Source organism: Plasmodium yoelii (genome assembly GCF_900002385.2).
Source record: "Plasmodium yoelii strain 17X genome assembly, chromosome: 10".
Classification (NCBI taxonomy): Eukaryota; Apicomplexa; class Aconoidasida; order Haemosporida; family Plasmodiidae; genus Plasmodium; species Plasmodium yoelii.
The window spans coordinates 505,303-532,795 of NC_036182.2; the positions used below are offsets into that span (position 1 = coordinate 505,303).

The 27,493-nt window shown below is 22.6% G+C and overlaps 6 protein-coding genes across 6 annotated transcripts; 3 read left to right on the forward strand and 3 right to left on the reverse strand.

Moving 5' to 3' along the window:
* Positions 1 to 1,077: 1,077 nt before the first annotated feature.
* On the forward strand, positions 1,078 to 6,339 carry PY17X_1010200 (conserved Plasmodium protein, unknown function; the record flags this gene model as incomplete). Its single annotated transcript, XM_022956192.1, has 1 exon — positions 1,078 to 6,339. The coding sequence occupies one exon, from the start codon at positions 1,078 to 1,080 to the stop codon at positions 6,337 to 6,339; it is 5,262 nt and encodes a 1,753-aa protein (XP_022813269.1).
* A 36-nt stretch (positions 6,340 to 6,375) lies between these two features.
* Positions 6,376 to 11,733, reverse strand: PY17X_1010300 (conserved Plasmodium protein, unknown function; the record flags this gene model as incomplete). The annotated part of the gene is made up of 3 exons (XM_022956193.1): positions 6,376 to 6,408; positions 6,661 to 6,777; positions 6,895 to 11,733. 3 exons carry the CDS (start codon positions 11,731 to 11,733, stop codon positions 6,376 to 6,378), a joined length of 4,989 nt encoding a protein of 1,662 aa, XP_022813270.1.
* Positions 11,734 to 13,384: 1,651 nt separating this feature from the next.
* On the reverse strand, positions 13,385 to 15,145 carry PY17X_1010400 (phosphoglucose isomerase; the record flags this gene model as incomplete). The annotated part of the gene is made up of 1 exon (XM_720656.1): positions 13,385 to 15,145. One exon carries the CDS (start codon positions 15,143 to 15,145, stop codon positions 13,385 to 13,387), a length of 1,761 nt encoding a protein of 586 aa, XP_725749.1.
* Positions 15,146 to 17,525: 2,380 nt separating this feature from the next.
* Positions 17,526 to 18,470, forward strand: PY17X_1010500 (conserved Plasmodium protein, unknown function; the record flags this gene model as incomplete). Its single annotated transcript, XM_022956194.1, has 1 exon — positions 17,526 to 18,470. The coding sequence occupies one exon, from the start codon at positions 17,526 to 17,528 to the stop codon at positions 18,468 to 18,470; it is 945 nt and encodes a 314-aa protein (XP_022813271.1).
* Positions 18,471 to 18,753: 283 nt separating this feature from the next.
* Positions 18,754 to 20,277, reverse strand: PY17X_1010600 (GTPase Era, putative; the record flags this gene model as incomplete). Its single annotated transcript, XM_720654.2, has 1 exon — positions 18,754 to 20,277. The coding sequence occupies one exon, from the start codon at positions 20,275 to 20,277 to the stop codon at positions 18,754 to 18,756; it is 1,524 nt and encodes a 507-aa protein (XP_725747.2).
* Positions 20,278 to 23,283: 3,006 nt separating this feature from the next.
* PY17X_1010700 (ataxin-2 like protein, putative) lies at positions 23,284 to 27,070 on the forward strand (the record flags this gene model as incomplete). The annotated part of the gene is made up of 9 exons (XM_022956195.1): positions 23,284 to 24,199; positions 24,488 to 24,606; positions 24,850 to 25,025; positions 25,195 to 25,304; positions 25,424 to 25,456; positions 25,611 to 25,772; positions 25,912 to 26,009; positions 26,102 to 26,215; positions 26,333 to 27,070. 9 exons carry the CDS (start codon positions 23,284 to 23,286, stop codon positions 27,068 to 27,070), a joined length of 2,466 nt encoding a protein of 821 aa, XP_022813272.1.
* Between the last annotated feature and the right edge of the window lie 423 nt (positions 27,071 to 27,493).

The window sequence follows — 27,493 nt, forward strand, 5'->3', positions numbered from 1 at the left end:
TAATAATTTTACAACTCATTTTCTTTTAAAATTTATTTAAGTTCATATGCATTTATACGTTTTCTCTTTTTTCATGGAATATGGAGAAACCGTGAAAAAAATTCACACCTCGACTTCTTTTTCTCATGCCTGCACCTAGTGCATCATCGATAAAAGAATAGAAAATAAAATAAAGAGAAAATGTCATTTAAAAGTACCATTTACATATTTATTAACTGGATGAAATAATAGTACTGTTGTAAAAATTAAAAAATAAAATATCCCTAATATGGTAAAACAAAAAAAAATAGAAAAAATAGTACAATAATAATAACGTCGGTTATAATAGAGCGTACCACCAAAAAAATATTAAAAAAGTGATTAATAAAATATTTGTTTTAACCTCGAAATGGGAATTATAAATTTTTAGTTCGGAAAATATTTTGTCTAAAAAATAATATAATAAATAAAAGATGTAAAAATCGCATATAATATAAAATATAGAAACAATTATATTTTAAAATATATTAAAATAAAAATAACAAATATTTATAACAATATAATTTATAACATGAAAAAAAAAATAAAAAATAAATAGACACATAGCACCGTAATAACAGCGTGATAAATAAATAACATGGTTTCAAAACAACTATATTAATTTATGTATACATATATATATATACAATAAATTGATATGTAGACATTTTTTAAAAATCATGATTATATTATAATTTAATTGGAAATAGTATACATTATTACTATTATTATTTGTTTATTTATTATTATATATTTTATTCTTTTAACCATATATATAGGTGCCCATTTATGCGATTTATAACATGTAAAATTTTGGTACTGGGAAGAATAGTGCACATTTTTTTACCACCTCTATATAACTAAAAAAAATAAGCAGATGCACACGCCAATAAATCATAATTTTCAAATAATTAGACATTGAATTGTAGTGTTTTTTTATTGAAAATTTATATATATTTAAAAAATATACTACAGATGCACACATATATTCATAAATATTTTTTTAAAATATATTTCTACTAGTTACAATGCATATTATTATATACACATCAAATAAATATGACGAATTGGAAAAATAATAATTCTACATATAATGAGGGAAAAGAAATGAATATTTCTATGAACCCTTCCAAGGAAAATAAATCATCTATAGATTCTAATAAAAAAGAAAAAAAATCAATTTTCGAAAAATATTTTGGATTTTTAAACAATAATATGAATCCTAATAAAGATATAGACAAAACAAATAATGATATCAACAACAATTCAAACCATTCCAGTGAAAGTGATTGCAAAGGTACAAATGAATCTATTTTTTACGAAATAAAAAGTTCAAGAGAATTTATAAAGGGGAGTTTATTAAATTTTGGAAGTTATAGTGAAAATGTAGTATCATCAAAAATGTCATTTTATTCTATATATGAATACACAGATGATAATGAGGATAGCGATTGTAAAATCGAAGACAACGAACAAGAACATACAACTATGTTAATGAAAAATAAATCATATTTATCACTTCCTAATAAAGAGATATTACCAGAATATAAGGATAATAATGATTACATGCATATATACGATACAGATCATATTTATAGTGATGACAAAAGTGACGATAATGTATCAGATAATAATATAAATGACGATAAAACAAATGAAGAATCTATAACGAAAGAAATGGCCGAACCCCCCAAAATGGCACACAATAATGTTGAAGAAAAGAAAAAACACAAATGGTTACAGAAAAAACTATTAAAAAAAAAATATAATTTAATATGTAGACACAAAATAAAAAACGAAATATCAAAGTTCCAATATCTTGGACTTATTTCGATTTTAAATAACAAATATACATATATAGTAGTAAATAAAAAAATTGTATTTAAGAACAAAACAATCAATAAAAACGAATCATTTTTTAAAAGAAAAACAATAAGTAAGAATAGTACTCCTAACAAGTATAACCTATTTTGCAAATTTTCAAAAAAAAAGGCTTATAATATACTAAAAAAATATAAGATAAATAGACAGTATTTTTTTACATATTTACATTTTTCCATGCTCCAAAAATATTACAAAAAAAAAATAGTTACTTATAAAGGGGTAGAAAATACTATTTTGAATGAACGAGATAGTATAACCATTTCAAAAAATGAGCAACAGAATGAAATTGATATAAATAATAACAATTCTGACATTTTATGCATAAGTCATCCTCTTATACAAAACGAGTCAAAGATACCAGAAAAAACAACCTCAATTTTAGAGAACACAATTAACAAAATAACAAATGAAGAATATGACGATAAAAATTCTTCAAATAAATTTGTGGAAAATAATAACAAAGGCGGAAAAAAAAAATCGAAAAAAAAAAAAAAAAAAAAAAAAAAAAAGACAAAGAAAAATTACAACATTGCTTCTGGAAAAGCAAACATATATTTTGAAGGGACAAAAAAATTCAGTGATAATGAGAATATAAATGATAAAACCAAACAAGAGGCGAATAATAAAAATAAAAGAAAAAATAAGAAAAAAAAAATTAAAAAAAATAAGCAAAATCAAAATAGTAACAATGAACAAACTATTGCATCCTCTATTTTTGGTAATACAGAAAAATGTAATCATGAAATGTCAACCAATTCTAATGATTTGGAATGTTATATTAATTATGATCAGGAAGAAAAAAATATTAATAATAATTCAAAATATTCAAATTTTTCACAACAAATTATAATTCCACCTAGTAAAGATGAAAATGACACGGATTCTAAAAAAAACATATATGACTCTGAGAAAATCAACTCAAATATTAGCCTTAATATGATAAAAATAAATGAATGTAATGTTTCATGTGATGGATATCCAACAAGTGATGAAGACATGGATATTTTCATAAATAACGATATGTCTGATTCTAAAAACGGTAATTATAAAGTTAAAAATAACAACCAGGATAATAATATTATTGGAATAATAAACGTAAAAAATAGTCAATATGCAGATATTGAACAATTATCTAAAACTATAGATCAAAATATTAGCGAAAAATATAGTGATAGCAAATACAACATTAATAATTATACAAGTGGCAGCTATGAACAATACAATAAATATAATTTAGAACCAAAAAAAAAGGCGAATTTAGTGATATACTCAGAAATATATAAAAATAATGATGCATATGAAGAAAATGGTAATTTTGGAAATTCATTTGAAAATATATTAAAAGAAGAAAACGAAGGCAGTAATTTAATTCAACAAATAAATAACGAAAGTTATCAGTCATTATATAATTATAAAAATATAAAACATCGTAAAATTGTGAATTCAGAAGAAGATATAAAACATAATTTAGAAAATGAAATAAAAAGAACTATAGAAGAATTATTTAAAGCATTCCCTGGACAATTTTTTTTAAATGATTTTTATGAAGATCAACCTCAAAAAACTACAATTCAATCTGAAAATATAATAATAAAAAAAAATGACAAGGATAACCAAATAATATACAAAAATTATGAAAATATAGAAATAACTCCAACTATAGAAAATCTCTCTATGGGTGATGTTCAAAATGAGATGAGTACTGAATCTCAAAGATGCGTAAAATTCACCGAAAAAGATAAACAAGACATTATAAAGAAAACGAAAATTCAAGGCAAAGTAGGTGGAAAAAAATTTGATGAATTAACAAAAAAAAATACCCAAATTATGGGAAAAAAAATACAAAAAGACAATAAACAAAAATTTCATATGAAGGGTAAATTCCTTTTAAATGTAAAAACCTGGGAAAATAATAAAAGAAATAATTATCCCTCAATTTGTGAAGAAATAAAAGAGAGTTATATAAATGAAAATGACAACACTAAAAAAATGGAGGAAAATCCTATTAATATTAATAACGAAAAGTTATTTGTTAATAAAATAAACCAATCAGAGGATTCTCAAAAAAATGAAGATATGGAAACAGATGAAATATTACTAAGTTCTACACAGATTTACCAAATTTTGAATAATCAAATGCCCATACAAAAGGAAAGTGATGTAATGTTCGATATTAATATGGAGGAATGCGAGAAGACAGATGAAGATGTAGTTGAAAAACTTTCTAGAATACTAGTCGAAGGAGAAAATGTTGATCCTGTTATATGCACTAATGAAGTAGGTGCTAATAATGATGAACAAGTAGATAAAGAAGATACAAACGATAACAAAATATATAATTATCAGCATATGATTACACAAATGAATGAAAATAATATGTCACGTAATAACTCTGAGGAAACAATAAGTCAACATAGTGATGGTTGTAATATTGATGGAATTCGTCAAGAACTAGAACAAGAAAACAAAATCAACACATTAGAAAAAAAATGCCAAATTGAGGAAGAAAAAACACAAAAAACTAAAACTATTCGATTTTACGATCACACTGAAGTATATGAAATAGAAAAGTTAGGAACAAATAATGCACCCGAAGAAAATACTATAGTAAAAAAACTTAAAAAAAAAAAGAAAAATAAAAAAAAGAGTAAAAATTTGCAAGTATACAATATTAGTGTCTTTGATAAATATATAGTACCCCTCGTCATGTATATGAATGAAAAAAAACAAAAAAATGTACATCATAATCATATATTAGCCAAGTTGATAGAATACTATATTGCGTGTATTTTAAAATTTGGAAAATTGCATCAATATATTACCAAAATATATGATAATCAGTATTTTATAAATAATCTATATATCATGAACAAAAAATTAATATGGGACTTTTATTTAAAAGTAATAGTTATTATGAAAAAAAAAGAAGAGACATTGAATATGAACATAAAAAATAGTATAAGTTTAATTGTCGATTACAAAATGAAGGCTAAACAAATTGAAAAAGAGAATTTACAAATATGTCAACAAAATGATATCGCCCCCCAAATAGATAAGCCCAATAGTGCTGCTAATGAAATCCCACAAGTTGATAATATTTCCAAAACATATCACAAGTCAATACTCCCTAAAGAAAGTGAAAATATTAATATACCATCAAATTCAAATCAAAATAATATAAAGCAAAGTTTAAAAAACAATGTAATTGATTATAACAAAAAAGGTAATAACTCAATCATGAATTTTGTCAGTTACAATAATAAGATAAAAAAAGAAACCACGAATAAATATAATAGTATCAATTTAATGGATGCTAACAAAATATCAACCAAACAAAGTCAGGATGCAATAAATATGAATTACGCAACAAATGGTAATTTATTCGACGTTAAAAATAGCATTAATAACCATATAAAAACATGTAACACTTCACAAAATCATAATATATATGATTATATATGTATAGACAACATAAATATTTTAAGAACACCTTTATATATTCAAGATTCTTATAACGCTAACATACAGATATTAAACACGCATAATATGAATCGTATAGATTTACAAAATATGAAATTTAAGAAAAACATGCTTGTGAATAATAATAAAACGATGATTCAACAGTGCCAAAGCAACGAAGGGACTAATAACCCCCAAAATATATATATAATCAAAACAAATGCATCAAAATTAGTACATTCGCATGCAAATAAACCCTACAATATTAAAATGTGTCAAAACGAGCAATTAAATAAAAATACGAAAAATGTGAACAAAACAAATTATTTAAATAGGAAAGACGCAAACAATTATAAAAATAATATATACGAAAAAAGAGATGGATATAGAGATACAAAGTTATGTAGCAGTGGAAAAAATAAAACACCAACGTTTGATAGAAAATTGACAGAAGAAAAAATAAAAAGTGATTTACCTGTGTCTACTAATACAACTACAATAAATAAAAGTATTCCCAAAATTAGTCTATTTAAAAGAGTATTTTTTTCTTGCATTTTTTTTAATAATATAGTAAATGATACAAAAAAAATAAAAAATAATAAAAATTGTGAAAATAAAAAAATTCAAAACAAAACGAATGTAAAAAATATATGCACAAGAGAGACCAAAATAAATATGAATAAATATAATTTGAAAGTAAAAAAAATTGTTTTTTATAAGAAAAGAAAAATTAACAAAATTAACAAAATTAATAAAATTATTCAACAAACTAATAAATATTTGGAAATATTTAATTCACAAAGCTTAAGTTTATTTAACACTTTATGTAATAATAACTGTTTTAATTGTCTTCCACTTAAAAACAAAAACATTGAAAGCTTTCATATATCTTTCTTAGATTCCTTACCAAATAATCATAAATCTCGAGTAAGTTATATGCAAAATACAGAAAATATGTGTATATATAAAGATTTTTAAACAAAAATATGGAAGAAAAAACAATTGAAATAATTCCTAGGGTTTATACTCGCTTTGTATAACATACACCTGCATATGTAATAGAAAAAAGGAACGTCAAAATGAGACCTTAGTTTGAACAGATTAAAATTGTTTTAATTTTTTTTTTCACATTATTTTGTTATTATATCATTTATATTTTTTATTTTTTTTAGATTTTATTTTTCATTTTATTTTTCATTTTATTTTTCATTTTATTTTTCATTTTATTTTTCATTTTATTTTTCATTTTATTTTTCATTTTATTTTTCATTTTATTTTTCATTTTCATTTTCAATGTACCCTATCATTTTTGTGCATAATGAAATTCCTCTCAGGACATGGAATAACTACGCTCATGTCGTTATCTTCGTTGAGTCGATAAACTCCGATTATTATTGCCCCTTTCTTAAGATATTTCTACGAAATAAAAATAAATATATATCAAATGAGGTTCTAAAAATCTAACTAAAAATTCCACTTAAAATGTAATTATATATAATAGCTATCCAAGACAGGGTAGCATCATTATTCTACCTGAAATATACAGAAAAACTCAACTCCATGATATTTTAACTTAATTTTTTTCAGCAATAAATTTGCTTTAAATTGTTTATTTTCGTCGGAATAAGTTCCATGTATAAAAGATTCGATTATTGAAATATCTATGGAATTATTATTGATAGGAAATGTGTATCCAATTAAATGATAAATAAGTTCATCAACAAATACATTTGATGAAGTAAACTGTAAAAAATATAGATAAAAATAATAATTATCTATAAATATGTGCTCGATTTTTTTATAAACATTTTCTACTAATAAATTCCCATATTTAAAAAATTGTATTTGTCTTTTATAATTTTCAATGAATAATAAATTATGTGCTATATCCATATTAAGGTGATGTAACTTGTTTTTCACGACATTAATCGTAGTATATGGATCGTTATTTAAATATTGTATACATAATGTATTATTTAATTCTATTAAAAGATATATATTGTTTTTTCGTTCATTTTTATTATCATTTTTTTTTATTTTCTTTAATAATTTTTTTCTTTCTTCATCTTCATAAGTATTTCCATCATTTTTCATAGACATTTTTTTTTTAAAATAATCATTATATGCATTAAAGTTATTATTTTCATTAATAAAAAAATCTATATATGCATCCTTTTTATCTCTTCTTCTGAATATATTTTGTATATTATTAAAAATTATAATTGTATCATTATCATTAGTTTTACACATATATTCAAAATAATTTAATCCAATTTTTTCATTATGAGATATTATATTTTCATATGAGTTTAATTTTAAATAATTTTTAAATATTACACATTTTTTACATACTAATATTCCTGCAATAATTAAGTTGAACATAATTAATGGTGATTTTTGTATATAACATATATTATATTTTGATAAATTGTTATTATATATGTACGCAGGAACATTATCACTTAGTATAATAATATTATGTTTTTTTCGTTTGTACAATACTTTTAAAAACGTATTTAATGATTGGGCCCAGTTTATTAAAATCATGAAATTTGGGGTGTACTTTTTACAAGTTTTCTTTTTCGGTTTATCATTTTTACTTTTTATCTTGTCTGTTTCTGAATCCGTCATACTACTAAGAGATACGTTTTTTCCACCATTTTCATAACTTTCAAATTTATTAGACACATTTTTTATTCCATTTTTATTTTTCTTCATTTTATTATCGACATCAGAACAACATGAGTCATTACTAGATGCTCTCATGTGATTGTCTTGTTTTTCTCTTAATTTAAATATTTCTAAAGCCTGTAAATAATTATCTACTCTGAATATATTTAAAACTGGATCAAAATACTTTCCACTGATATCACATTTTAGTTTTTTAATATTATTATAATAGTTATTACAATTTTTATCAATAAATTTATTCGTTATATTATTATCCAGATTTTTCTTGGCATCTTTTTGTTTGTTAATTTTTATTTTTATTGATTCTATATTATTATTCCAATCGAATTCTATATTTTTAATATTTTTAATTTTTTGCAAAATATTATATTTATCAGTTAACAAAATAAAATGAACATCTTCATTTTTATAAATATAATCGATAGGATTTAATTTAATTTCAGAATATTCATTAATTATTCCAATTACAAAAACATTATAATTCATATACATATAATGAGCAATAGTTGTAAAATAAAGATTAAAAAATAAAGTTGGTAGTTTTATTTTATATATATTATATTTAATCCCTTTTATATAATCTAAATAATTATTATATGAATTGTAATGATAACTATATTCATTGGTTGAGTTATAAAATTTTTTTTTTATATTTTTTCTCATATATGGAAATAAAGACATTCTTTTTTTATTTTTATTAAATTTAGAAAATAAGTTGAATATATATTTTTCTTTTTTTATACTTTCCGATATTTTATTAGCTTTTCTCTGTGTATTTTCATCTATTACTTTTAAATCTACATCTTTGATTTTTTCATAATTATGATTTGTTCCATCTTCAATTATTTCAATATTATAGTTATTATTTTTCTTATTTTCAAAAATGTTTATCTCTTTTTCTTGATTGTGATTATTACCTAACGAGGTATGAAACCGTTTCAATTTATCATTTGTGTTATTTTTCCAACGATATAATTTTTTTTTTCTGTATTTCTTTTCATTTTCTGAATCATTGTTTAAATTAATTTCATCAAAATATTTCTTCAATAAATCGGTACTTTTTGATTGATTCTTCTGAGGAACATTAATGAAAAGAAGAAGAATTAGCAAAAACATGCCTGGACAATCATCCATTGTTTTTGCAAAAAGTTTCATTTTTAAATCATTTAGACATATAATATTTCTATAATTTTTTTTAAGTAAAATATTATAATTACACATATTATTTAAAAGAACAGATGTGTATTTATTAAATGGACCAAGTGATTTTATTTCGTTATATCTTTTTAATGTCTCTATATCATTATTAATATTATGATATGTGTTCATAATATTATTACATATAAATATTCCGATACTGTATGATATAATTTTTTTAATAGTTAATGGAAATGGCTTGTTTAAATCATATCTACACAAACTGATTTGTATTAACCCTTTTTTATTTAATAATTTAATAATATTTAAATAAAATCTAACAGGTAAACTTGTTAATATTATTATATCATCAATGTTGTTATAAGTTGATTGTAATTCATTTATTATAACATATAAAGCAATAGGCTTAATATGTCCAATTATTACAAAATATCTCGATCCAATACTAGGAATTTTCCCATATATTTGTTTATCTTCTACTAAATGATTTTTTAAATATCGAATCTTATAATGTAAATAAGTAAATACCATACAAATATAAAATGTATGTACAATTTTGGATTCCAGCGAAAAAGGGAAGCATGTACCTCTTCCTAATGCAGCTGTAGTTAATGTTTGCATAACTGAAAATATATAATCATATAATTGATAGTCTCCTTTACATGGTTGTTCGATTAATAAGTGTATACAAGCATAGGTATAAATAAGGATAATTATATGCATAGACAATGTAATTATAGGCAAATTTAACTTATTATAACGGTTGGTATTTTCTACAAATAAATTTTCTATTCTTAAAATGTTTATAAATCTAAAAGGCCCAGTCAAATATAACCATCCATATCTTTCATACTTTACCATTGTAAACTTCGATATTAATATGTATAAAAAAGGGGTGTTTAGCATATTCAATACAAACCAAAAACTAAACATATGATGCGATATAAAAAATAGTATAAGTTTTACACATATATCATATAATATTATACTTTGTAAATACCCTTCAATAGTTATATACAAATTAGGCAAATAATCTGTATTCCAATTAAACATACCACGATCTGTTAAAGGATCATTTCTACGAAAATAATTATATGCACCAATCCATGTTAACAATAATGTTATTGTAACTATTAAATCAGATATAAGAAAAGATGAATTCTTGCAAAAATTTAAATATGTTACTTTTATATTTATTATTATTTTTAGTAATAAATTATGCCAACGTGAAAAAGGTTTAACTTTTTGTACTTGTTTATTTCTTTCATAAAAACTATCTAGTACATACTTATCTCCATTGGGTTTGAACCAAGAAAAATAGCTATTGCTCAATCCCAAAATACTATCATTTCTACTTTTAAACATGAAATATATATACTTTCGTTTTTTTTGTTTCCGTTTCGCTCGCATGCTATCTGCTTTCCACATTAGACTTAATTCTCTATTATCTGTTAAAAAGTCGAGGGTCTTTGTATTTAAATATTTCACATCGTATAAAAAAGACTCATTTGCTCGTTTTATATCTTTTAGTGACATATGAATATATGAATTTAAATCATTCAATTGACATTTTTTATTATATATCATTTGATCTTCGTTATTACTCATATTATTTGAAATAATCATATTATTCATTTTTTTTATGCTTCCCATTTTATAGAAATCCTTTTTTGAGGTTTTATGATTGTTCCCATTTTCATCTACGTTTTCATCTGTATTTTCATCTGCATTATCATTCGCTTCTTCTAATTCGCTATCCATACAATTCAACTCTATAAACTGAATCATTTGGTCTTTCATTTTTAGCGTTTTCGTTTGATCATCGTTAAATATATCCTCAATATCGTTAATGCTATCTATTATATATTTTTTATTTTTCTCTTTTTTTTTTAAAATGTAATCATTTATTTCATCGTTTATATTATGCTCTCCGTTCGTCGCATGGTAGTCCACTTTTCCAGCATCCATCGTTTGGTTTTCTTCTTCATGTAGTATGTTTCCATTTATTTCTCCATGGTATATATTTTTTTCTTTTTTACGTTCCTCATCATCTCTATCATATTCACTACTGTAATTACCTTCTTCTAGATTTTTGATTTCATTTTCTTCTATATCATTCCAAGTGTTGTGTATTCTTAAATTATTATCTCTATTTATATACTCATATTTAATATTACCCTGATGAATATATAATAAATTTGTATCAATAGAATTGGAGAATTCTAATCCTTTATTATTATCCTTTTTTTTTCGTTTTTTTGAAACTTCATCTTTTCTTAATGAATGTGAATAAATTTTATTTTTTCGAGTTTTATAAAATAATTCATCCTTAATCGAATTAATTATTTCGGGTAATATTGCCAATATATAAGATGTAGTATATATAACTATAAGAGCCAAAAAACTGTAATATCTTATCGAGGCATTGTATATATTCATATAATTCCAAAAAGTATATATTGTTCCTATGTATATTACTATAAATATAATTCGCTCAAGTATCAACCGAGCATTTGGCATCATTTGGACATCAACAAATGGAAAAAAAGTAATGTGTGTATGGAATTATTCAGATTAACAAATATCTAGGAACATATAGACACATATAGGTGTGCATGCTTTACGTATATACACTTAATGTGAAGTATACGACAAATCATGTTAATTTATTTATTTCGTTGGGGGCATAATATAAACTTAAACAAACAAGTAGTTTATATATGTTAAAAATTGAGGAATAGGGTAGCATCTTTCCTCAAAAAAATTAAAAAAATAATAATAATAAAATAAATAATCAAAATTAAAAACAAATAGATAAATGAAATGGTAATAAATCAATCAGTAAATACAATTTAAAAAATGATGGGATATAAGCAATAATATTATAATAAATTGTGTTTATTATTATTTATTTTTATTATTTATATCATTCCCATTATTTTATCAAAATGCAGACCTATCACACAATACGATTTAATTTGCAATACACGCGTTTTTGTATATCCCATAATTAAATTTATAGGTTGCCCATATATATATATATTTATTTATTTTGTATACTTTTCAAAATTTATTACAATATTTTAAGGTGTTACAGTGTATTCTATAATACAGTGTTATTCTTCATTTCCAGAAAACGGTATAGTAGCTTCTGATCGCTGAAACGGGAAATCAAGCATTTTTTGCTTTTACATTATCCCTTTTATTTTTTTAATTTTATTTTCATTTATTTCCTTTAATTCAAGCAAGAATCAAAACTGACCATTATTAAAATTTATTTAATATATATACAAAAAAAACTTAATATATTTATTTAATTATTGCATGCAATATTTGCATAGTCCATATTATAATGATTATGGATACTCAGGCAACGTATAATATTACTTAAGCCAATTATTTTCAATAAATAAAATTATGAATATTTATTGTAATTATTTTTTGGTTTAGTTTAAATTTATTATTTTGTTATATATATATATATATACATAATATAGTTTTTATTACATTGTGCAAAATATTAAATTACATATAATAAATATGAACGCATGACACCAAAGCACGAGAAGATAAATTATACATATTTTTTTCATTTGTATAACATACAAATTTTACACATTAAAAAAATTATAAAAATACAAAATGTATAATTGTATATAAATCATTATGCACACAAAATGTGTATTTATCTTATGGACAAAAAAAATGTTTACATTTTTTTTATTTAATCCATCAAAAAATATCATTCATTTTTTAATCATAATAATAAAAAATTATATTAAAAAATAAAAAAATTGTAAAGGATATCAATAATGCATTCTCAATTTTTTTTTAATTTTGTATTTTTATATGGAGATAGTCGCATTTAATGTGTAAAAAAGAGGAGATACATAAATATATGTGTATATGATGGAAGCCAAATATTTTTTTTTATATATTCTGGTTAAATAAAAAAATAATAATACTTTAATAAATTGAAATATTGACATTTGTATTTTCTATAGATATACATAATAATAAAAAGGAACATCATGTTTAAACGTGTACCGCCTGCATTTTTGTAGTAATAAACATATATTTTTGTGTGCATATAAAAAATATTAAATATAATATACGTGGGGGGTTAATGGGTCTGTACTATTATGATATTGTACAGAATTAAAGATTAAGGTAATCAATTTAAATAATAATCTAATAAAATTTTAGTAGATTCGTTGAAATGATATGCAGATGTATCTTTTTTATTTCTTGCATCGTGAAAATAGTTTCTTATTTCTTTGGCTAAAACTTTTCCTAGTTCGACTCCCCATTGGTCAAAACTATTTATATTTAATAAAAATCCTTCAGCAACAATTCTATGTTCATATATTGCTAAAAGTAACCCACATGTATAAAAATTGAGTTCATCAAATAGTAATAAAGTTGATGGTCTGTTTCCTTTAAATACTTTGTGATTTAATATATCAATAGATACTTTATTCTTATTATTTTCATTTTCTTCCTTTAATTGTTCTATAGTTTTTCCAATTGCTAATGCATCAGCTTGTGCAAAAAAGTTTGTCATCAATTCATCATGATTACTTACTTTTTCATTTTTTACATATATTGGGAAATGAGATTTTTTAAAACCTATCAACTCTACTGGAATTATTTGACCTTGGTGAATTAATTGATAAAAACTGTGTTGTCCATTAGTACCTGGTTCACCAAAATAAACTTGGCAAGTGTTATAATTAATAAACTTATTATTTCTATCTACAGATTTTCCATTACTTTCCATAGCTAATTGTTGAACATGCTTAGAAAATTTTAATAAATTTTGAAAATATGGCAATATAGCTATATTTTTATTATCAAAAAATTGACTATTATAAAAACTAGTTAATGCTAATAAAACAGGGATATTCTTACTATACTCTGTATTTAAAAAATGTTCATCAACATCATGACACCCATTTAAAAATTTTGTCATATTTTTGAAACCAAATGCTATAGATAATGGTAGCATTCCAACTGCACTAGTAACAGAAAATCTACCTCCAACCCAATCCCAAAATTCAAAAACATTTTCTCTTTCTATTCCAAACTCATCTGTTAATTTTAGATTTGTACTTATAGCTACCATGTGCTTGCTTAAATCATTTTCATCCTTTATTTTTAGTTTCAACCAATTTTTTATAGTTCTAGCATTTAACATAGTTTCAGCAGTAGTAAATGTTTTAGATATAATTATAACTAATGTTTCGGTCTGGTCAATATTTTGTATAGTCCTATTAATATCATTTGGATCAACATTAGCTAAAAAAATTAAATTAAAATTTTGTTCTTCATCATAAGCTATGCTAAAAGTTTCATTTCCTAAAGTATTATTATTTAGACTACTATTATCAGCCTTATTTTTGCATATAACTTCATTTGTGTAATAATATTTCATAGCTTCATATACAAACTGTGTTCCTAAATAAGATCCACCAATACCTATACAAATCACATTTTTAAATTTTTTATTTGTACATGTCTTTATATTTCCATTTCTTATATTTTCAGAATAGTTTTCTATTTTTTTTAAAACATTATGTACATCTTCTAATACATTTTTATCATCAATTATTATTTTATGACTATTTATTTTTTCTATTGGTACTCGTAATGCAGTATGTAATACACTTCTATTCTCGGTAATGTTTACTTTTTCGCCTTTAAATGTCCTTGCAATTTTTTCTCCTAATTTTATTTCTTCGGCATATTCGATTAATTTATTAAGAGTGTTTTCATTGTATCTCTGGCGTGATAAGTCAACATATAAATTTTTAAACTTTTTTATCAACAGCTCAGACCTTTTCTTATCTTCTAAATAATCCTTTAAGTCCTTCTTTTTCTCTTCATTGCTTAGTTCTATCAAATCTTTATAGCTTTTCAAGCTAGTTATATCCATTTTTCAATTTGTACGAAACACAAAATTTGCACGTTTAAAAAATGTAAAATATTAAATAATAATAATAATACCAAACTCAAATGAAGTAAAATAAATAAATTTTCAAATATATAATTCCAAAAACGAGAAAAAAATAACAATTAAAATCAATCAATTACTTTAAGGTGCTATTTATTGTCTTAATATTGAAAATTAAAGAAATATTTGAATATGTGCCAATAAATATTAATACAAATAAGTTAAAAAAAAATATATATATATTATGTAATGATAATTTTTTTATCTCAATACCTATTTATAAAATTATAAATGGTCAATGAGAAATCAGAGGGGAAGTCATATATTTTTAATAGAAATTTAATGGAAATTTTACAAATTTACACACAATTTATCATTATTCACATATTATTGATACATACAAAAATAATTTATTTTTGCATATTCTTTACATATTCAGAAAAAAAAAATCATTTTCTTTAAATAATATAATCATTTTTTTAGTTAAATATAAAGCTTTTAAAATTAATTATACATTATATTATGCATATTATTTTATTATTATTTATAGTATTATTGCCACAAATAATCGAAAAAATTAAAACATTTATTATTCTTATATATACATTTCAAATTAAAATATTGTTTATTTGTTTTTAATGTTATTTATTATTTTTTTATCTTTCTATATTTTATTAATATATTTTCATTTATAATTAATACATGCATACATACCATCATCTACAAGTTATAAAATTTGTAAGCTATCTGTTATGCTTTTTCAAAGCTTATTTTACATAAATGCTATAATATATATTGGCTGAATATTTATTTTCTCAATTGTAATAAAATGTATATATCCTATAGTAATATTTATATCCCGTGTTTTTTAAATATATCATAATGCACATTAAATATTTATTTAAAAATATATATTACATGCATATATAGGAAATTGTTTTAAGGCGTATATATTATATAATAAATTCCCCATAATATTATATATATGAAAAATGCATAATATATCTTAGTTATATAATGGGGTTTCAATTAATCTAAATCATTTTATAATTTTTTAAGGGGAATAAAAATTAAAAAAAAAAATTTAATTAAATTAAATTAATGTAATTAAATGTTAAAGACGACTGATTATATTTTTTTTGCATAAAACCTATTCGCTAATGGTTTGTTCACACTTTGTATTTAAACACCCAGCATTTAAGCTTCTCTACATAAAAAATATATTTCAAAAGACATAGAAATTAGTATATGGAAATTTATTACTTATTTTATGAATAAAAATTATATTCATATTATAAAAAATTAGGAAATATACATTATATTATTTTTTAAATATAAAGGGGATTCTCATAATTTCCTATAAATCTATATATTTGGAGAAATGTAGTTATTTAATTTTTTAAATTGTATGAAATTAAATATTGTAAATAGGATTGTTGAAAAACGAAATTATATTTATTCTAAAAAAACACTCTTTTCAATCATTTAAAATTACCATTATGTTAATGTATATGCATATTATATATATGTATATACTTTTCATTCAAAAAAATTGATATATTTGTTGTAATTCCTATTACGTATATTTTATTGTTTTATTTTAAATTACTATAAATATAATAATGGCCTATAAATACTCATTATATACACAATTGTTAAATATAAAAGGAACATTGTCATAATTCATTGTAGTTTTTTGTTCGAATAGATGAAAAAACTATCGAAGACAAACTAAGATTATTGCATTAGTATGATAAAAATATATAGGGAAATTAACAAGTAAAAACACTTGTTTGTTTTATATACAAAATAAATATAATTATTTAAAAATGCGGTAAAAAGAATGTTATAAATATTTATACTTGTTTCAATACGTTAAAAAAATAACAAAACAAAAAATATATAATGCATATTAATGAAAATATGCGAGATTATTTTAGTAGTTGAAAAGGTCAAATATGTACAAATTATGTAGAAGCAAATGCACATATGAATTTTTTTTATCTTTTAGAATAGTATACATTTATTTATATATTATGCATATATTGTAATTTTTTCGAAATATACTTGTATATGAATATTTAAAAATTCATCTTTTATTATTTGTATTTTTTTCAATAATTAATATATCAAATCCTTAAAAAAAGTGTAAAGAAATATGAATAAATAAAGCAAAAAAATATGGTATGGTTTTCACATAATGCTTGAGTATATATGCTATTTGTGTAGTCTCAATGATAATAAAATTTATTGTTTAAAAAATACACAATTAATACATATAGGATGGAAAAATTATTACAACTACATGATATACAAATATTTCCATTAAGGGCTATAATACTGTATTGAATTATGAAAAAAAATGAATAAACTATTTATTCTCAACTACAAAATGAGTAAATGCTTTGAACACCCTAAAAGATTTAAATGCTTTATTAATAATACACTAAACGATAAAAACCTCAAATGGAAAACCACTAATGAGTCATATTGTGAATATATCTTAAGTCCAGAAGAAGAACAAAAGTTAAAAAAAACTCATTTAATTATAGCATCCAATAAAGATATACACATTGATAGATATATGATATATGAACATATAAAACATTACAAAGAAAATGATAAGGTCTCTAAATATTATAAGGACTATAGTTGTGATTTAGATACTTTGAAAAGTGATAATAGCTTATTTAGTTATTACTATGTGAAGTTTTTAAATAATGCTATACAAAAAATCAAGGTAACTCCTATAATAAATAAAATTTACAATAATATCTATAATAATATAATTTTGAAATATACTGCAAATATTCACATATTTATTTCACCAATTTATGAAAGAATGAACAACGAAAGCTTATTTTCTAAATTTAACATAAATAAAAATAATGTTCGTGAAATTATGTACTTTTTATGTATTCATGTATGGATATATTGTGCTAAATTAAACCTTATAAATAATAATAATTTAAAAATCTTATTATGGGAAAAAATATGGGATTATTATAGAGCATTACTTATAAAATATAAAATATCAGAATTTAATTTTAATACATATTTAATAAATATGCAAGAATATTCCTTAGGTTTTTGTATAGGATTAGACGACTGTATAGATAAAGAATATTACGCTGGAAAAATACACAATCTCCTTTTTAATCATATTTATGATGAAAATGAAAAGGAGAAAATGTCAAAGGAATTAATGAATTTAACCATTTATTGTATTAGAATGTACAATTTTATTTATAACTTACCTGATGAAAATTTTATACAAGCCAAATTTACTTGGCCTGACCTCAAATAATTTTTTTGTAAAATACCTAACTTTATTATTGTTATTTGTTTTTTTTAATATTTTATTTTACATTTTTTTAAGTTAAAAAACAATGTATACCTAACACTTTAATAACAAAAAAATTAAAACAAATTTTAAACATACGTAATTGCATGTTGCAAAAAAATGACAATGAAATATAATCAAACATATCTGAAAAGCTTTTTCATATATAATAAAATAGCATGAGTTACACATGTATTTTATTTTTTTTTATTAAATATGACAAGATCATGTAGATATATGCAAATATTCATGTGTTAATAGATTTAACATGAATGTGTACATATACGTCTTGACCCCATAATTTCGTTAATTTATAAGACACATTTTTTCTCATATTAAGTATAAGTTTATTATGAACTCCACAAATCATTTTAGCTACTTTATCATTTTTCACGATAATTTGATATTCAATTATTATTGAATTGTTTATATCTACATGCCATGATATCATATGATGCTTAATTTTATATGGAACATCTTTGTTAAACCAACAATATAAATACGTATTAATTAGTTGTTCTACAATTTGTACTTTGGTTAAAGTTGTACTTTCTTCTTTTGGATATGCCCATAGTTGGTCTTTTGCTTTAAATTTTGATATGTAATCTATTAACTCTTCTACACCTTTATTATATTTAGCAGATATAAAAAATATATTATCAAACTTCCCGTTATTCATAAATTCCTTAGCTCTTGCATTCGACCATTTACTTTCTGTACATAAATCGACTTTATTTAATACTAAAATGACGGGGGGTATTATTTTGGGTTTATTATTATTTTTATATATACCATAATTTTTATGTGAATTATTATAAGATTCAATTATTTTTTTGCGGTTTTCAAATAAATTTTCTTTAACACTTTTATCATTATATAATGGATTTTTATCCATGGCATATGAAAAATAATCTATAATTTTCTCAGAGTCTATTTTTTCATTAGATTTAGTATCTGATACTTGTTCTTTATTTGGGATTGTCACAATTTCTTGATTCATGTTATGTTCATTTTTATCGTCTTCTAATATCTGTCCATCCATTTTAGCATCATTTTCACAATCATTACTTATATCTTCATTTTCGTGACGATCCACGTTATAAATATTATTCTCCTTTTCATTATCGTCATCACTATCACTATTATATGCTTCAATTTGTTTGGGTGCTAACATTCTAATAATACTAATAATATCGTGTGTAGGTCTTTTAACTGTATCAACAACAAATAATACTAAATCTGCCTCTTCATATCCTTTCCAAGCATAATTAACCAACTCTTTACAGAATTTTTTTTTTTTATGAGAAGGTATAATTCCTGGAGAATCAATAAATATTAATTGAACATTATCTTTAGTATAAATCCCTTTTATATCTTGTTTTGTTGTATTAATTTTAGGTGAAACTGATGAAATAGTTTTATTCAAAATTGTATTTAACAAGGAACTTTTTCCAGAATTTGGAGCTCCAATTAATGCAATTTTTAAAAATTTGGGATTTTCTGGTTGCTCTGGAATTTTCCATGTATTCATATAAGCACTTTTTGGTATTACCCCTCTTGTTATATTAGGGGAATAATATTTACTTTTGCTTTTTTTATCTTCATCTTTTTTATTTTCATCTATATTTATGTCATTTATTTTTAATTCATTAGCATGAGGTCTTGCTCTTATATATCTTTCTAATATAGAAAAATTACGGGCATTCGAAAAAAATACCCATTTGTGTCTTATACTTAACAATTTTAATAAAGTAATATTTTTTCTGAACATCTGAGTTTATAAGTATATGAGATAAATCAATAAGACATATGCATTATATGTGTAGAAAATACACACATATATATATGCAGGCACTAATTAATATTAGTAATTATACTACCATATTAATATGTTCATAAAAAATACAAAGTTATTTCTTCATTTTTGTAGTACCATTTTATATATATTGTCAAATTTCATATATATAACTCCCTAAATGCAACCCCACATTGCTATAGAATAAAGGGTTTCATAATTATAATAAAAATAGTTAGCCCTTTAAAAGAGTTTTTTTATTTATTTTTTTTATCGTCCACTTATATATGGAAAAAATTTTATATAATATAATTATGCATACTAACTTGTAAATTAAATTATATAATTTCATGAACATGGGATAAAATGAAGATAAAAAATGCGTGACTCATATTAAAGAAACTACGTTTTTAAGGAAATATATCCATATATTAATATATGTATTATAACATTTAAAATATACTTATAAATCAGTATATTAATTCTTAAAAATTATTTTTTATGTTTTTCATACTGTATAAATAAATTATTTTATAGCTAAGGATTATGTTATTCCAAAAAATGGCAGTACCAACAAACTTAAGAAAAATGCTGTCAAAAAAAAAACCAACAAATTATAATTTTAGTCATTACAAAAGCGCTTTATATTTAAATATAGCATAAATCATATTAAAAAAAAAAAAATATATATATATATATGATAAAATGTTTTATTTATGTTATACATTTCTAATCTACAACATAATTTTAACCATTCTGACTTATGTTTTGGAACTAAAAATATAGCTCTTAAGCGTGGAAAGGATAATAAAAAATAATAATATTATTGAAATAAAAGAGTACAAAAATAAACAATATTGAAAAAAGAAACAACGTTATTTAGTTTTTTTAATTTTATAAAAATAGTAACCTAAAATTATTTATATATGTATGTGTTGTGGTAGGCATGGCTATATTCCTATCAAATTCTCTACGATTTGAAACATTTCTCCATATAAATATAAAAATATGATAATACAAATTTTTATTGAGTTATTAAAGAGTGTAAATATGTAAAGATTTACATAAAAAGAAAGCAAATAAAAATTATGACGGTATTAACTATAGCAACTAAGTCAAGTCAATTGTAGAAAGGACGTCTTATATACCTTTTTTAATATATATTAACAAACTAAATGATATATTTACTTAATTTCATTTTATAGAGTATACATGCTTTTAATACATATAAAAATTATCACACATCAGATAATTAACAAAAAGCAAAAAATATATATAATGTAAAAAGGTCGTGTTATGAAATTGTCGTATATGTATTAGGTTATTTCCTTATTTCCATCTCGTATTAAATCTCATATGATTTTATTTTTTAATATGAACAAGTATTTAATTATGTTGCCATTATCAATTTTTGCTAACACTAGAAAGACATTTTTATGCATAAAAACCAGTTTCAAATGAATGACACACACATTCATATATTCCTTTTTTTGTTTTATCTTATTTTTTTACACATAAATTTTGCAATTCATTTTTTGTTTAAATTTAAATATTTACATTTCTAAGCCCTTTAACGTAAATTTAATATTGTTATTATGGAAAAAAATAAATGTAAATAAAAAATACAAATAAATAATAACAGTAAAGCAATCATATCGGCTAAAACACATATTAATAATTTCCCTATTAAAATATATGGGTATGCATTATATATAAATATATTTTTTTAAAGGGAATACAAATTAGAGTAAACTTGAAAACACAAACCATACATAATTTGTTTTTTTTTATTATATATCATTATTAATATAATTATAATTAGTTAAATCATTATATTTCAAGGCTAATGTATATTTCATACAATATATACAAGTCCAAACAAAATAGGTAAGATATCAAGTAGGGGTAAACTATGTATATACAATAAATTTTATTATAAATAAATATTGCACATGTGATATCTATGTATAAAGGCGTACAATTTTGCATCGCACAAAACTCACCTATATTTGCATAGGCTGAAAATTTATACAATAGTACAATTATATGCGTGCATATTATATAATAATTTAATTTGAATACGATTTATATGCATATTACGTATTATATCATATATATGCAATACCCCCTTTCATTTAAACTCAACAAAAATCATAATATTTTATTTATTAACATCCATTGCATATATTATATATATAATGTATTTCCCCTATATCCCTTCTTACTATCATTCGTTCTTCGTTATTGATCACTATTTTTTTGTTAGGTAAAATTTCCGTGTTATATATAAAACGTTTGTGAATATTTGTTTTATGGAGTTTTTTTGATATTTCTTATATTTTCAGATATTATATAATATTTGTATTTATCAGGTGCATATTTATATTATTTATGTAAAATATATGAAAAGCCATAAATAAATGCCAAGAAATAATAACACGAGGTTATTATGGCATAATATATTAGTTAAAAAAGGAATAAAAATAATGAAAAAAGAAAAATTTTAATTACAAGCAATATAAATATACACATTATATATTTGTTCGCGGATGCATTTTATTTTTCGTATATAGTTATAACATTTGTTACCTTATATATTTGTTTTACATCACTTTTTTTTATGTTCCTATTATTGAACTATTTCAATTATATTTGTACTTCGAATATACTATTTTTGGAACAGTGTATGTGGATATAGAAAGGGGTGGAAAAGAGCTAAAAAAAGAGCCACTAAATGTGATAAACAGTTGTTATATAATATGCTTTAATATAATATAACACCTTTCAATAACACATCGTGACATTAGTAGCACACCTCATAACTTATAAAATACTTGTTAATATCAAAAAAACTATTAGGGGTAAAATATATAAAAAAATCAATAATATTCCATAAAAGTAACAAAGGAGTTATAAGATAATAATGAATTGGAATTAATAAAAACAATAGGTAAATAAATAATTAGGCAAGTAGAACTTAAAATGAATAAAACAGAGAACACCCATTTGCAAAACAGACACAAAAAAATAAATGAGGATAGATTAACATATGTTATGACCTGTTTATTTGGAAATGAAGTAAATGTGCATATGAAAGATGGAAATGAAATAAAAGGATTGTTTCATGGGTATAATTGTAATTCAGATAATTCTAACAGTAATAATAAAGAAGGTGATATATCCTTAAATTATGCTCAGGTTTTAGCAAAAAATGATAAACTTAGTGGTCCGATAAATAAAGCTATGATAATTCCAGAAAATGCATATACTACTATTATAGCTAAAAATATAAACCTTGAATTAAAAGATCCAGATGAAGTAAAAAATGTTAAAGATAATTTTAAAATTGATGCTGATATATCTCTAAAAAAAAAGAAATCACATTCAGCTAATAGAGAATTAAAAAGATGGGTATGTGATGATAATAATATTGACGATCCTAGTTATGGCAAATTAAAACTAGATGATAAATTAAATGAGCCATGGGATCAATTTGAACAAAACAGAAAATTATATGGTGTTACAACTACATATAAAGAAGAAATATATACTACTAATTTAGATATAAATAAAGTACCGCATCATGTCAAACTTCAAGCTGATAAAATCGCAAAAGAATTAGAAAATAGAGGGGTCCATTTGGATCCAGAAGATGCCGATAAAAATAATAAAGACATTGACGAAGAAGATTTATTTGGGGCCGTTAGACGAAATAAGGATAAGTTTTCAAAGCCCCATAAATTTAAAAAAGATGATAATAATAATAATAATAACAATAATAACAATAATAATGGCAACAATAACAATAAAAACAAATCTAGGTTTCACCAGTTCACTATTAAAGATTTAAAGGAAAAACTTCAGCTTGTCAAAAAGGAAAATGAAAAAAAATATCCAAGTAAAAATATTTAGCAGTTCCTGCATATATTCTTTCATAATTCTGTCAATTTATTCATTCTTGAAATTCCATTTCTAGCTATATGTCCGCATGTGTGTGTACACAAATTTATATTCTGGCATATTCTTGTATACTTATGTTATTATTCTTTATATATATTTTTTTTTGGTTTTTGCATATTCCATTTGATACCCAAATGAATGTGCATACCCATTTATATGGGAATTGTCAATACATATATATACACATTTTTTTTGTTCTTTCTTTTCTCTTTCTTACCTTTTAAAGTAAATAAGCAAAAAAAAATAAATTTTACAATATCTTCATCGAATGATGAAAATAATTCTAGCAATAAAAAAAATAAAGGTTCTTCGAAAAATCCGGCAACCCAAAACGCCGAGTTTATTGTAAGACATGAAATAAAAATAAAAAACAATAGATAAATAAAAAATGTATATTTGAAAAATACATGTTTTTCATTGTCTATTATTTTTTATGTGTACTTGTATTAACCCAATATAGTGTCTCCTATCATTTGTTATCATTTTTATTTTATGTTTGCATAATTTGCTCTTTTCAAATTGTTTACTATTTATTTAATTTTTATGCAAATATATAATGATACACATATGGACTTTCAAAATTCACAGGGTATCAATGCCTTAAATTTGGAGCCTGCACTACCAAAACTGGATGAAAAAACGAGACCAGAATGGATTATGCTCAAAAATAAGACCAAAAATAGAGCATCAAACAAGAAAGATAAATCCACAGAAAAATTGGAATTTATTACCGCTGCTAAAGAGTTTAATGAAAAATTAGCCAAGTAATGAACATATTATTGCACACAAAAAATATATTCACATATATCTATCGACGTGTACATTTGCATCCATATCTACAAGAACTGTTGCCGTGATATGTCTACCTCATAGAAACAGTCTAATTGAATCTTTATGCTGAGTAAATTATATATATATTTTTATTTATTTTAGCAAAATTAATTTAAACGCAAAAGAATCAAATACAAAGCCAAATAAAAATTTTATGGGATCAACGAATAGGTTATCTAATGACAATCAGAAAAATCTATCCAACACTTCAGGTAATTCCAATAAAAATATTAAAATTAATACAGTGCATTTTCTCGCTACCATCTTTGTTTTTTCCTATTAAATTGCAACACCCTTATTTATAATTTTTTTTAATATAATCTTACAACAGATAAAGGAAAATATAAAAACGCGCAAGATATAGGTTAGTGATAATATACATTATTACTTAACAGATAATAATTATTGAAAATACCTTAAGAAATCAACTTTAAGTGATGTGTACAAATTCGAATAGCTATATAGATATGTTATATATATATATATATATTTTTTTTTTTTTGTCGAAAAAATTGAAGATATGAGTAAAATTCAAGGAAATGGAAATATGCTAAATCACATGAATTTTAACCCAAACTTAAATCCAAATTATATGCCAAATGGTTCAAACCTACCCCCATACAACCCCTATATTATGAATTATAACAGCATGAAAAATAACATTCCGGATCCCAATATGGGTTAGAAAAAAAGGAGCCATTCCACAAATATATACATACATACATGTTCACACTATATATACTTTTATTAAAAGCTGATAAAACGTATCTATTACACTATTCTCACACTCGATTATATCACATTTTTTTTTGTACGTAGGTTATTATCAAAATGTAATGCCTGATCCTCAGAATAATAAAATATTTCAATTTGATGACCTAAATATGAACAGAAATGATGGAATCCCGCATGCTTACGTAAGATATATGGATATGCAAAGAAATGGGGTCTCAATAGTTTATATACATTTATACACATATATATTCATTTATTTACATATTTTTTGCAGCAAAACATCAACATAAATATGATGCTGAACAAATTTCAAAATTCAATGTATAATCCCCCTATTAAAGATGATGCTGATTTAAAATCTTCCACAAAACTGTGCACATTTCCAGTTGTAAGTTTTTTAAGATTATACATTAAGATCTATTTGTGTAACGATATATACTTTTATCTCATGTTTTATACTTATATATAAAATTATTATAATTATTTGCATTTATCTTCAATGTAGAAATCAATTGAGACAAATAAAAGCTTTGATACAGTATTGAGTAACGCACTAAAGTTTTCGAAAGAAGAAGATTGTCAAAATACCCCGCTGGAATTTAAAAGCGAAAAAAATTTGAGCTATAAATCGATATTAGGGGAAATACCACCATATTCATCTTCAAATAATTATCAAGAAGTTAAGAGTTTTTCAAATAATATGCCAATACAACAAAATATTTCAAATATTGTAGTTAATCTACCATTTATACCTGTAGTTCCTAGAGCAATGAATACTCCATTTTTAGAAGGTGGATCTTATTTTAATCCATTTGTTCGTGGATATTATCCAAATAATTGTGTTCCAATAAATTCAAATAATGGTCAATTTTTTAATATGCCTATAACAAATATGGATACAAATTATTCAGGAAATAAAAATATGAATATGTACCCATTAAGAAACCCACATTTATCGAATAATCGTATGCATTACCCTGCACTATCTTATATGCCTTATAATATGAATTATGGGGTAAATAATAATATTACTAACACCAATAATAATTGTAATAATTTAAATATGATGAATAATTCAAATGCCCCAATGCATAATATGAATATGCCACCATATCCCCCAGATTTTGTCGTTATGGATCCACAAAAATATTCAAACCCTCATTCTCCATCTGCCCCGTTTTTTCCGAAGTATCAATGCCAAATTTATTATGTCCCTCCTGTTCACCGAATGAATAATGCCTAGGTAGGCTATAACGCTTTTGCAGCGATGCTATTATGAATGTATATTATATATTTTTTTAATTTAAAAAATAAATATATTGACACCTATGTTTATATGGTGATTATTATAAAACCAAGTTCAATCTATTGATAGTGCGAATGTATTTAAAAAATCAAGAAAATTAAGAATAATTAAAGACAAGGTAAAATGAACAAATTGCAATGAATTTAATTAAATTAACCTAATTAACTATAACAAATTAAACAATTAGATATATTTTTTTTATTGGACATTTAATTTATGATATATAAGTAGTTTATTTATTCTACAAATAATTAGTTTTATATGCATAGATTTAAATGACTTATTATAATTTGTGTTTCATATTAATACTTGAATGTGTAACATTATTACTCAAAATGTTACACATATGTGGAAACAGTC